The sequence below is a fragment of the Bombus bifarius genome, unplaced genomic scaffold (genome assembly GCF_011952205.1).
Source record: "Bombus bifarius isolate JDL3187 unplaced genomic scaffold, Bbif_JDL3187 scf7180000007973, whole genome shotgun sequence".
NCBI classification, from domain to species: Eukaryota; Metazoa; Arthropoda; class Insecta; order Hymenoptera; family Apidae; genus Bombus; species Bombus bifarius.
In genome coordinates this window covers 5,478,784-5,492,003 of record NW_022884359.1, presented here as the reverse complement: position 1 = coordinate 5,492,003, position 13,220 = coordinate 5,478,784, and the positions used below count along the sequence as shown (strand labels likewise).

The 13,220-nt window shown below is 36.8% G+C and overlaps 1 protein-coding gene and 1 long non-coding RNA gene across 3 annotated transcripts; one reads left to right on the top strand and one right to left on the bottom strand.

The window, feature by feature from the left end:
- Positions 1 to 171: 171 nt before the first annotated feature.
- LOC117216353 (sorting nexin-27) lies at positions 172 to 13,220 on the bottom strand. Of its 2 annotated transcripts, none has more exons than XM_033463009.1 (7): positions 12,851 to 13,220; positions 6,196 to 6,333; positions 5,653 to 5,877; positions 5,251 to 5,561; positions 4,719 to 4,957; positions 4,340 to 4,621; positions 172 to 4,002 (listed from the first exon to the last, which is right to left on the bottom strand). In XM_033463009.1, the coding sequence occupies exons 1-7, from the start codon at positions 13,177 to 13,179 to the stop codon at positions 3,934 to 3,936; spliced, it is 1,593 nt and encodes a 530-aa protein (XP_033318900.1). In that variant the 5' UTR covers positions 13,180 to 13,220; the 3' UTR covers positions 172 to 3,933. The 2 variants fall into 2 exon arrangements, with proteins under 2 accessions (XP_033318900.1, XP_033318908.1); XM_033463017.1 differs by lacking the exon at positions 12,851 to 13,220 and adding an exon at positions 6,404 to 6,852.
- LOC117216402 lies at positions 7,487 to 7,922 on the top strand. Its single transcript, XR_004489365.1, has 2 exons — positions 7,487 to 7,657; positions 7,735 to 7,922. It is a non-coding gene; the product is annotated as an uncharacterized LOC117216402 (long non-coding RNA).

The following is a 13,220-nucleotide window of genomic DNA, read 5'->3' as shown; positions in this document are numbered from 1 at the left end:
TATCGATAAATCCCGTGAGTGACCAAATCGGAGCGCGTGAGCGAGCGTGTTTACGCCGCTACCGATCGGATACTAGTACAGTTCGCGATCCTTCGGTAGGAAATTTATATTTCCCGAGAAGACGGTTCGCAATCACCAAGGCGGCCCATAATCGCGAAATAAAAATTTCTCTTTTTAAATGTTCGCGACGAATTTTACGCGGCCTCTGGTATCGAAGGAGAAGAAGAAGATCGCGTTCGTAGGTATCTTTTTAAGGGAAAGCTCGTGGAAGAAGAAAATTTCGAGCATCGAGGAAAGAGCTTGTTGTATAGTGATTAGCGATTAGTTTCGAAGAAAGTTCGTAACTTCGGCAAAGATTTGCAACGTATCGATCTCGCGAGCGTTGTCACGGCGCTGTTCGAAACGAAGCGAGAGGAACTTGAGAACGTTATTTGAAAACGAATCTGTGCAACTATTCGTTTTTCAACTCGGGCATCGTTATACGACGCGCAAAATCACGGCACAATTTATTACATAAGCGACATTGTATATCCAGCGTAACCTGAAATCTGCGAAATTATAGAGAAGTAATAATTCCATGAGTTTAGCTGTGTTATCGAGCTGTGCAAAAAATATCAGTATCAATAAAGACGGATGTTATAATGTTCTCTGTATTTTTTTATTTTTTTTTTTTAATTTTTTCTTCTTTTTTCGTAATTTTATTTTTCCCCGACTCTTAACAAGATGATCCGAAAACAAATCCAACAATATCAACGTTAATCCGAAATACCAGTTTCACAGCAAAAGTCGCAAACTAATAGTACATGATAAATTGCTTGGAGCATTTGTTATTACGAGCTACGATTATACATAGTACTTTAATTAATGTCTAAAGAGTTAATTGTAATGATATGGTCTTACTGTAATAATAATTAAATTAAACTACCTAATTCGTCATCCAATTTTACAGACTTCTTTTCAACGTGATTATTAATGAAGTAATTAATAACTAACCGCCTTCTTTTTTGGACGTACTGTCCCCTTAGTAGAGAAAAGAAATAACATCTTTTATATTCTTCGATACAAAAATACTACTGGGCAACGATAAATAAGTATAACTAATAAGTTAATAAACTTGATGATTTTCGCACAATACAATTACATATAATATAAATAAATATAGGCACGCGATAACAAACATAGATCAAATTTGGTAAATAATTTTCACATGCATGCTCTAAAAATGTAAAGCTAGTTCCGAGCAATGTAACTTGGACGTATATTTCTTTGCTTAATATTCTTTCTAATTTCCCTCGAAAATATTTCTATCGTCGACTACATGATTAACGTGTAACGACATAACTTCGTCAGAAATATTGTTGCCGCAAAACACATAATTGCTTATTCCGACGCTACCGATGAAACTCGAATAATTAATTATTTATTATATAATTACTTCATCGACTAATAGAATAATATATCACAAAAAAGACATGAAAATCTTACGGCCGTTTTTGCCAATCGATGCGACCTTCGGCTAGAGTCTATTAATGATATTTTAATACTTGTTCGGTACTTCGTGTACTGCGCTTTCACGAATTACAAACTTAAAGCAATAAATGTTCGCGCAGGTAACGCTTAATACGACCAAGCTACTAGTATTTATAGATTTTTGTTGGAAAAATTGAACAAAAACTCATAACTTAAAACAAGAGATAATCGTATTGGCGAACTTACAAACCATTGTTCGATGCTTGAATTATAAGCGAACTTCGTAGCATCGTGATACTACAATTTTCAGTTCCGAGCCTCGAGAAACCGAAGGTCCACCTTCGTTCGTCTTCGTTCAAATATAATTACGGGTGAATTTTCAACAATAACTTGCAGATCATTTTGCACAGTTCCCATATAGTAGAATTATTGATAGGATAAAAATCAAAAATCGTCATTGTGTACATCCCCGATTGATCGATCTATATGAGCGGAACAGATACATATATACGTAAGTAGATTTATATTTCAGACGTACATATTTATATATCTGATCGGATAGTACTGTGTTCAATGCGTGAAATTCCCATAAAAATAATCAAAACTTCCCTGCTTAAATATCGTACAGTACTGAACGATAATCAATCACCTTAGATTAATCCGATCAATCGAACTTGAATTATTAGAAATCTTTGCGAACAGAACATTCGTTTCGTTTAAACAAAAAGGTTCTCATTATTCTTACGGCACTTCAAGGATTATACTCTTAATGCTACTAACGTTATCTCCCTCTTCGATATCCTTAGGATAAACCATTCGGCTTCTGCTGCCTCAAAAATCACGCGAAATTCACTTCGAATAAAGTTTAAAAACATTAACGATAGTTATACATCTATTTCTATAATTATTATCTGCCGAGGCTTCTCTCGTTGTTGAACAAGCGAATCGTTCGGAACGGAAGTGCAGAAGATCGCGAAGCCTATCGATGGAAAGCAATTTGAAGAAGGCGACAAGGAAAAAATAGAGAGACCATAACGACGAATGTGGTGCTCCCAGCGATAGATTGGTTCCGAACAATTCGCTGTTCCATCGGTTAACACGACGAACAGGCCAAGATGCTTTAAAGGTTCATCAGTGTATTTACCGGTTTTAAAGACGCTAAAATTATTCATATATAATCGTTTCGTTCTTATTATCTGTATCTTCTTTAACAATGTCACTGAGTATTATCTTTCTTTGCTCACCTGCTATGGCGTTCTACCCATGTCTTTCTTTAACTCTTAACGTTTCTCTTAAGTCTTATTTATATTTGTGGGATCTTGACGCTTCTTGTTTCTTCCATCGCTAAATCATCGTTACCTTAAGTTTTATCTTTAGACAAACGTTTACACACGTTACGAATGTTGTCGTCGTATAATGAAGGATGATGAAGTGTATTTGTTTGCGAATTTAACGATGATTTCAATGTCTAAGCACAGCTACGATTTTTAAGTTGGATCGCGTCTCGTTTACAATCTCTGGTATACGTATATTCACCATTTGTACACTACCGGCGCGCGATTACACGAGATCGGATCGAAAACAATTTTTACTTTATACTTCTGCTTCTTTAATAGTAAAAATATAGCTTCGGGAAAAAGTAATCTGTGCTATCGTTCGAACCACTATTACGCTTACTTTACACACATGATAACATGAACTGGATGTTGGGAAAATCTCTACTTCGTTATCAAGTACATACAACCGTATACGTAGATGAAAACGGGCTGGAAGAAATGTAAAAAAAAAGTGAAAAAATGCGCACAGAGTATAAAGAAAACTAACCCTTAAAAGATAATACTTGTTGGTTAAGTTCATATACTCGTAAGGATTCAACGAACGAAAGTTGGCGATACTTATTAGGCTAGTAGAAAGGAACGTCTCGTAATTCAATGATTCTCCCGATCGAGACCCAAAAATACGTTATACACGATGAACGATAGGCCAAAGAATAGGTTCATCTATTCATCTGGTGTTTTAGCATGATACTATAGCAACAATATCTTACATAGAAAGTAATGCGATCGCTTAGTATTCTTCCCTTTCTAACTAAAGTAGCGCAATCTACGATAGAAGTGTTATTAACTAGAGATACAACGATACGTTTACACCCATCTGATGCTGATGTTTGCTCTTTTGTTTAGAACAAAAGGAAAATGTTAATTTTCTAGTAGTACTTTTCGTATTTGCAATACTATTAAAAGATCGTACACTAATACGTAACAGATGCACTGTGTTCGTAGCATCGTGAAACTAATCAAACAGGAGTCTGGTGTGATTAGGGTGTCCCGTTAATTTTTTAATCGTCTTAGAAAAGTAATCCTAATCAAAAAGTTCTTGCTACAAAGATAAGTGAAATGTGTCCGATGAGACGATACCTTTGCTATTATGCACCATACACGTTTTTTAACGCCGCACGTTACCTCATTCTCCTGGATCGTCCCACTTTGCTTCTTCGGCTATTCGGTCAAAACAATCTGACAGGAACGTGTACTGCAAATAAAACGTAATATGTTCGATCGTAAATATGCAAAATAGTTTGATTAAATCGTAACGATGCAACACGAAAAAAGAAATGGAAAAGACAGATCATGAATAATGTAACAGCATCCTCTCACAACATATCACCTATACATAGCGAATAAACAGATTATTAACTATTGTATTATCATACAACATCCAGGTAAAAATAGAAAATAAAGAACGACTCGTAAAACAGCATTGCTCTGCCATCAAAAGAAATGACTGCAATCAATGTACAGTAACACATTGCAGCAAGTTATTGAAATTCATCTTTTGAATAAGAAAAAAGGGGGAACTCACTACTTACATAAGGTGTGAAAAGCTTTAGCCAACGCGGTGGACGGTTGTCTTGGCGCGTGTATTGAAAGCAGAACGCCATTCCTTCTTCGTCTACCTCCCATCGAGTAATGGTGTTCCAGTGAAATTCAACGACTTGAGATTCCAAAGTGCCGTCCTCCTTCGCTGCGTGTAGCTTAAATGCCGGTGTTCCAACAGCGGGAACAACGTGTCCTTCCTTTCGTGAGTCGCACGCGCAATGAGGGAACACGATATCGCCGTAACCGCTCAATTCTTTCGCTAGTTTTAGGTACTACAAACAAAAGAATAAAAAGGGAATGTGAATACAAGACTTTTGAAACTGACGAGGGTACAGCACATATTACATAGAAATAAAAAGTCGCTCGTACCTCGTGTTTCCTCGACGCGTCTTGCAATGCTTTCAACTGATACAATCTCTCGCCGGCCGAAATGTGTCCTCTGTTAACTTCGTCCACAGTTTGCCAGAAGGTCCAGGTTAATGCTTGCTCGCTGAGTGGTCTATTTACATTGAAAAGCCACCTTCTTATTGCTAAACACGTCACACTGGCGGTCGAGTAATTTTGAACGTACAAGGTATGAGGATGTTCATGGGGTTGCAGCTTTCTTTCTGCGAAACAAACGGTATTCTATTAAAACGAATGACATCTCTGGATATATTACAGTAGTTAACAATAGATCTTGCCACACATCCATATTTTCCAATGAAGCGCTTTTTATCAGATTCTACACTTCATTTTTAATATAATTATATATTCGTTTAACATATCCCTTTCATATATGTACTCTGATCTAATTAATTATCATGTAAATATTATAATAAATACAATCGTGTGTCAATACTTTTTTGTAACCACTGTATTAAATAATTCGATCTACTGAATTTACTTCCAAATTACGTACCGAAATTATATTCCACGATCTCGAAAAGATAAAAGTATCTCGCGGTTTCCGCGTCTAGTCCCACTCTACTGCAAACTGCATCGTATACGTCACTGACGGAGGCAGCTTTAGCCACAGTTATGGTAACAACCTCGCGATCCGGCAATAGTACTTTTAAATCGACAGCTGGACCTTGATCTCCATCCTCTTCGAGTCTATCGGCCAAGAATTCTTGCATGATATCGCTTTCGGCAATTACGCGCACGGCGCAAACCTTCTCCAAATACTGTTCTAATCCGCGCCTTCTCGCGTCCAGTTGAAGCTCGCTCAATCTACGCACAAATATGACAATATTTACATATAAAAATATATCACACGCACGGATCGAGCCGAAAAATTCGGAATTTGATGTGGATATCATACTGAAATGGCCATTTTCCTGGTAGCTTAGGGAAGTTAAAACCGATAAATTCCTTCTTCAGTGCCATATGCAGCGCAGCGAATTCTCGATAGCGTCGAGAGCACAAATGTCTGCCTGCCATGTGAACGTTGAAAACCACATAACGCTCGTGCTTCCTCTCACGGACGTGATAATCCGGCACGCTGATAGGTAGAGATCGCTTCTCGCTGTAGTCCACCGATGCATAACTAGGAGAAAGCGTAATCGACCAATATAAATGCGCGGAAAGTGAAAACAAGGAATCATTTAATACGCTTGAAAATCTATCGCAAGATCTTTAAACGCTCCAAAAGTCTCGAAATCTTGAAACTCATTGACATACAACATTTTTTCGCAACGGACGATCCCATCGTCTGATAGATGACTGTGCACGTCAATAGATCGGAAACTTAAGAATCCATCTTTAAGAGATCTTAGAAGATTTTAAGCACCTAAGTCTCTTTAAAATTTGAAGATCTTATCTCTTAAAGAGACTATCACGATAGATAGTAAGGCAACTTGCGTACCTTAAATCTTCGAAAGGTTCTAACTTTTCCGCTTCCTGCGGCGTAACGGAGATAACAGTCAGCGTTAAGACATCACCCCCTGACTTGATCAAATCCACCACTTGCTTGTGGGTGGCTCCCTCGACGTTCACATTGTTTCTGTAACAAGACCATGTCTTTATCTTCCAAAAAGTACATCTACAAATCATTTCACACATCTTTCTTTTACCCTGCCGTGATTGCTTTGAACCGCGAGTCAAGATTCGGTCCGCGACGTCCACGATTTTCCATCCACTCGCATTGAACTGCAGTGACATAACACGTCAACATTTTATAGTTTTATCACCACGATATCGAGAAAAAGTTGTCAACTGTTGCAAAATCAAAGCAGTGACTTGTTAGGCTCTGTTCGGACTACACTCGAAGCTACACAGCGAGGAAAGAAAGCAAATGTTGCAGTATCTTTCCTTCTTTCTTTCTCTGCCCAGTCGCGATTCCGTGGCTAGTTTTGACTTTCACAACTAAAAGAAACACAGGAGGAAAGGAAGGAGGAAAACAGGTGACCAGCCTTGGTCGAACTTCGAATTCCACGCGTGAAAGGACGACTGTTATTGGTCGCGAGAGGAGGCACGACTCTGCGATCGATTTGCGATCTACTACACTCCAACTAAGCATAAACAGTGCATTTTATACTTATCCCTATCGACCTCGTATCCCCCCTCCCCCCTTCACCTTAACTTTATTTTATTATCTTTGATTCTGTAGCGAACTGGGTTGACCAGATAACACCACGCGTTGTAAACAAAAAAAAATTACTATGCTTCTGATTATTAATACTCTTGTCGTATACGATGACTTTTCATCGAGGATCAATTTATGCAGCGATCGGCGAAAGTATTTGAATATTTTCAATGGAAAACTGTTACGCATATATTGCGTTGAGAATCGAGAGTATAATTGTTAAGCTCAAGTTTTATCAATTTATTGCGAAAGATAAACTTTCTTCGCAACTTTCCTGCCATGGGCTGTTAATAGACTCGTACGACAATGCGAGTATATTTAATGAGAGTTGCTATTTTTACAGCAAACCGTTTTTCAGGTGTTCTGCGCGTCTGTCCCGGATAAGTATCGGAGCAACAGAAAATCGCCTCGCTTCTCTTACGATTTAGAACAATGTAATTTGACCTGAACAGACTGTAATGAAATCAATGAAGGATAAGGGCGACTATTATTGATCAAAGATAAAAATAGAACTATCGAAACTGATTTTTAAATGTTTTATAAGTCTAATGACAATTTAATGTTCTCGTCAAGATCGGTGCTTGAAGAGAAAGAGAAGAAAAGAAGGGAGAAGAACAGAAGATAAGGAAATGGATTTACCGAGATATATGGGTCTCGATAAAACTATCGTTTGTTTCTTTATCGCGTGCTACTTTTCCTACGACGCAGTCTGGTCGAAAGAGGATACCAATCATGTAAAAATGTACGTAATCATGTAATATATAATTGGCAAGAATTATATAAACGTAAACTGCGGAACTCTTTGTTTTTTCTTTCCAGTTTAATCTCGCAAACGACCGAATACTTCGGGCGTGCTGAAAACGCTCCAAGATAGGATTTAATATACTCATCGTTGATTGATAACTGACGAAGTCTACAATTATCAACACGCGATACTATCTGCATTGCATCCACTGTTAATCGTACGTTGACCTTATCCAAAAGAAAAATAAATCCTACAGATTTGATCACCAATTCAATTCTACTCGTTTCCATCAAAGGCTTTCAGTTCTCCAGGCTTTAATCGACACAGTCGCGGACGTAATTGAAGGGAAAGCTAAGCAAGCAAATCGCGATGAATTCGCTGAATGAACGATAACACGGTAGTACTCGGTGTTTGTCCGAGTGTCGCAGAATCGATCATTCGTCGAGAAAAAAAATTACATACACGTAACGTGTTGCAATTTTTTTTTAAAAATATCGATAAAATTCCTTTATCGAGTGTTCTTGTTATTAATCGCCATTACGATCACGTTATTTTTCCACAATATTTTTCGCACTTAGCGCAAGATGTAACGTAGAAAAGAGGTCATATACATATATCTGAATGCCAAGCGTATTTACATTTATCGGTATGTCAACCAAACGATACATTTCAACAGGAGCGAGATAATCTGCTATTACGATGAAAATGTGAACTAGTTATCTATTAGTAAGTTACCAAACACAATGTCATGAAAGAGTAACAGCACGGACGAAGTATGCATAACGTACGGTTAATATACATCGTGATGAAACTTCGTATTTCATCGATTTAGAACGATGAATTCGAGGAATTGTATTTGTGGCAATAGCTAGGCTGCGGATGTTTATGCATTTCTGAACAATTTTAAGATGTACAAATCTTTAGACTGTATGTAAAAATGATATATAACGTATTCAAAGCATAGTGTTTCATATAACGTTTAGCATTTGAAACAAATTATCACATAGATTTTACTTTTTCAGGTAGTAATGTAACCAAATTTGCATAAACACTCGTAGTCTGGTAATCACTGAAGTTACGAAATATCTAGTGCCGCATCGCGTGAAATAAATCATTCATCAATGATCATTATTTGCATTCTTGTGCATACAATTACGTCTGCGTAAAATTAACCCGTACATAATACATTAAACAGACATTAATAAATAACTTTACGCAGTTATTAAAAAGTTTCGAGAAAATTCAACGTTATGTTTATTTATGAATTTCTTATTCTTCGAATTTACAAAACCAAGCATGACATCTTGGTCTTCTTTATTAAATTAAGCTTAGATATTAGTAATACGATAACTACAAACATTAGCCTATAGACTAATTGAATAAACCATGTAGCGTTTCTTCATACCAGTTCATTCATATAATTACTCAGCTATTCCAATGAAACTGGTCCAGGTGCAACTAGTAAAACAGATTGCAGATATAAACGGTATCAGATGGATCAATGGCAATAATAAGATTGTACGTGATGAGATACAGGAACTGAAGAAATATTTTTCCCGCCGACTCTCTTGAACCGCATCTGAATATTAAAAAATAAATATTGCTTATTGAAAATTAGAAAATAAATATTAAAAAATAAATATAAAAAATAAATAAAAAAAAATAAGCTATATAGATAAATAAAGTATATATAAACTTCCTATGTTGAACGATTAGGAAATTCTTCGATTCGATTAGAAATTAGCTAATTCTTTACAGATTAGATGATATCGTTATTTCTTACTCGTATCCACCTTAACAACTGATACGGAATTATCTCTAACATCCTACTCTTTCGTCTACATTTTCTGGTATTACTTCCAAGTTTCGTTTAAAGCTTAGCGATTTTCTTCTTTTTTTCTGAGGCACATAATCGCGTCGAAGAAACACCCGTTTTACTCTAATTTAATATCGCGTCCTTGGCGGCTGAAAAGTCCATCCACGAGATCGCCACGCGTACGTGTAACCACTTGTTAGAAGCCGTACAAGGGACAAACCTTCTGCAAGCTTCGATGCTTGATGAAGCTAGCGTATCGAAGAGAAGAATCAAATTTCTAAGTCGACCTTGTCTCAATTTTACGTTAATTATAGTATTTTGCCAAGCGAACATATCAACTCTTTATGTTATCGAGTTGCTTTCTACAGAATTTGCTTTCTACTCTAATTACCATCGTTAGCGTGTGTGTAAATTATAAAAAAAGAAAAGTTACTGTAAATAGTAGATATAGGTACTTACTTACGTGATTAACGTCTGATTTCTCGAGTTGGTTCAACCAAGTACACTGACCTATTGCGCTTACTCAAGATAACGAATTAACTAATAAACCTTGATACATTTTTCCCTGGGAACAATGTCTTCTGTTAATCTTCCTTGGACAAAAAAACAAAGCCACAAAGCAAACTGTTTACGTCTGGGAATAGCCTGCTTATACAAGTTTTGTTTTCATAACGATAGTTATACACAGTGACTCGTGTGAATATTTCAACATCTATAGGAATGTTTTACAAATGCATTATATACGTTACGCGAAACATTTGGAAATTTCATTAACGCTATAGTGAGACACGAATGTCATGATTACAGCGATACAGACATGATACAATTTGGCACAAATCTGGAAGTGTACAAGAAAGCTAGAAAATATTTTTTGCAAGTATATATCGCAAGTAGACATTTAATAATTATCGAGTATTTGATAGAACCGTTTTTAACACTTATTATGTATATCGTGAATCGTATTTTCCTATTCGTTTTCAATGACGCCCTACGCGAATAAAATTAACAAACCAACAAGTTTACAGTACCATTAGACGATCATTATAGAATGGTTAGAATCCACGTATGTATTACCATATGTCTGTTCTTTTTTGCCTTGACATTACGCTTTATACCGATAATAATTATGCAACAGGCGGTAAATTTATTTGTCAGTCAGTAAAATGTTTTTAAGTATATCTTGCAGCTGATAATACATCTAAGTCCGTCCGCAAGTTAAATGACATATGCTTCGAACGGAACTTACATTTATTTTTTCCATTCTAATTGTATCGCAATAACAGCTGTTACGCCTAAAACTGTTTTAAAACGTTCATTGGACTTGTGGTAAATAAGGATATTACGAATTATACGCCAGAGAAAGAATTTAAAAAGCCATGCTCAATACTAAGTAGCTTTCCTATTGATACATCGATCACATAAATATCAGAGATTGCACTTCCATTTCATAAATGGGGAATAACACTAAAAACAAAAAAATTAGAGTAGGAATTCCCGAAGAAATGGGAAAGAAAATTAACTTCATCCCAGTTAATGTATCACGATGTTTAAATTGATAAATTATCGCGCGCTTCGTTGAAATTTCAATTGCAAAGGCGATTACCGATCTTGCGAAATCAACAGCGAAAGATCGGGCCGATAATAATACTGTTGCGTTTTCTAACGCAGAAAAAGATAAGAAAAACACCAGGTCGGAAGTACCAGGAAATGGAGGGGAGGTGGAGAAGAAAAGGCTGTCGACATGATACGTTCTCATATTTTGTTCGCGCGAATTTAAAACGATCGACCGAAAACAGAGAAATATTAGTCAAATATTGATCGCTATCTAGATTACAGCAAATACGCGCAAACATTTACTTTGTTATTACAAAATATAAAAATAATAAAGTTGAAATGCAAAAATTGTCTTTGGATCCTGTTGCGATCCTCAAGTTTTTATATTTCAATTTTGCTCTCATTGCAGCAAACAAAAAGTATATTTTGTAATGGCTTAAGAAGATTTCAACGTAACATTTTTAAATGAGATATCATGCACACCAATAAGATCTTTTTCATATTTTGTTAAAACCTGAGATATTTTTCAATGTTAGAAAAGTGTATCGAAAATGGTCGAAACAATGCAGCTGGATTAATGCCATGAGGTACATAAGAAGCTTCATTCAATTTAAATTCGTCTGGCTGATTAAGCAGCAGAGACTACTGTATCAAAACATATTTCCGTTATAAACAAGAGCGAAAGCGACGAAATAAATATCATTCCGAATTTTATTACATGTTGGTTATTGTTGGTTATTCAACAGTGTTTAATTACCTCGTACAGGTATAATTAGCATAATGACCGGTTTGAAGTAAGGCCAAAGAATAGTTTCAGTGAAGAGTCAAATGGGCAAACTTTTTCAACGATTCGAATCGACTTTTCGAAACGTCAAAACGCGCGATCGAAACTTGAGTAGTTTTGAATAAGTTTGATCGCGACAATTACATAGTATCGCGTCGATAAAGCAGCTTTTCATTTAGAAAGTCGTCATTCCTCGATATAAATCGGAGATCTACACATGAGACTAGCATAAATCAGGAGAATAAATGCTATGATGTTTTTGATTTGCAAACTCGACACTGTGTCATATTCCCTTCAACGTGGAAACGTATTACTGTTTTATACTTATAAAAATACAAACAAAAGAACTTACTTACGAAGTAGAAGGCGTGTATGTTTGTCTGTACCGTTATTTCAGTTACATCGTTACGACAATTACGTTTCTAATCGAATAATATATTTTGATGCTTGAGAATTAAAATGGAAAACTCTCGATTGATCGGTATAGATTTTCCTTTCCAAAAGCGTCTGCTATACAAATCTTCTAAATATCTTCTAAAATATATGTCTATGTAGATAATACTGACCGTTAACAAAAGGATATACAGCGAAAAGATCGAAAATCGAGTGAAACAAAAGCAGAATTAAATGTTCACTTCCTGATAGAATGGTAGGATCAGGTGAAATGTAAACCTAACTCAGAAACCATCTTCTGTACTGGGAGAGATTACGTCTAACCAGTGAAATTGATTAAAACGAGCGGTATCGATAAAGCTTAAAGCAAACAGCAATTCGGCTGTTCAATCTATGCGGTTAACAATTTTCGGGTAGCCCGCTACAATTCGCACACAGTGGATACAACGAGTGGCTGTATGCGATCTTTATCCTGTAAATATCCAATAAGAAATACTCTTACTTCTCAGACGAGGTAAAAGTCGGTACTCGTTTGACAGGTAAACGTACAATGATCAGATCGTAAGCTAAAGAGCGCAGAGAAACAAAATGATCGGAGAACTTCGAAAAGAAAACAAACGAAGCGAGAGAGTGGATTACTCACACTTCTAATATGCGATCGCCTTTTCGTACACCGGCTTTCTCAGCAGCGCCTCGAGGTAATACAGCGCTGACATGCTGAAGCGGCGCGTACAATTCTCCGTTGATGCTTCTGAGCTGTCCACCCTCGCTGACCTGACCGCGTACATTGAACCCAAAACCAGTCTCAGTTTTGTAAATGATGACGCATCTTGGCCCCTGTTCGATCGGATTTGTCTGGTTTACCGGGTGTTGAGGAACGCGCCCGTTGGTGATCATCGTCACGCTCGCGTTTCTCGTTACGTCCTCGTCCGCGGCTGACAAGCGCTGCACCTCCGACTCGCAGTCCGCCATCTTACTCTCTGACCGCCCATTGATCTTTCTCTCATACGAAA

Bases quoted from the DNA above. Each gene is read 5' to 3' on its own strand.
- LOC117216353 (XM_033463009.1), bottom strand. From the start codon at position 13,179: ATGGCGGACTGCGAGTCGGAGGTGCAGCGCTTGTCAGCCGCGGACGAG. The intron at 6,334-12,850 runs GTGAGTAATCCA...GTCTTGTTACAG, and splicing joins GGCGATCGCATATTAGAAGT to AAACAATGTGAACGTCGAGG. The intron at 4,003-4,339 runs GTAAGTAGTGAG...TTTTATTTGCAG, and splicing joins TAAAGCTTTTCACACCTTAT to TACACGTTCCTGTCAGATTG.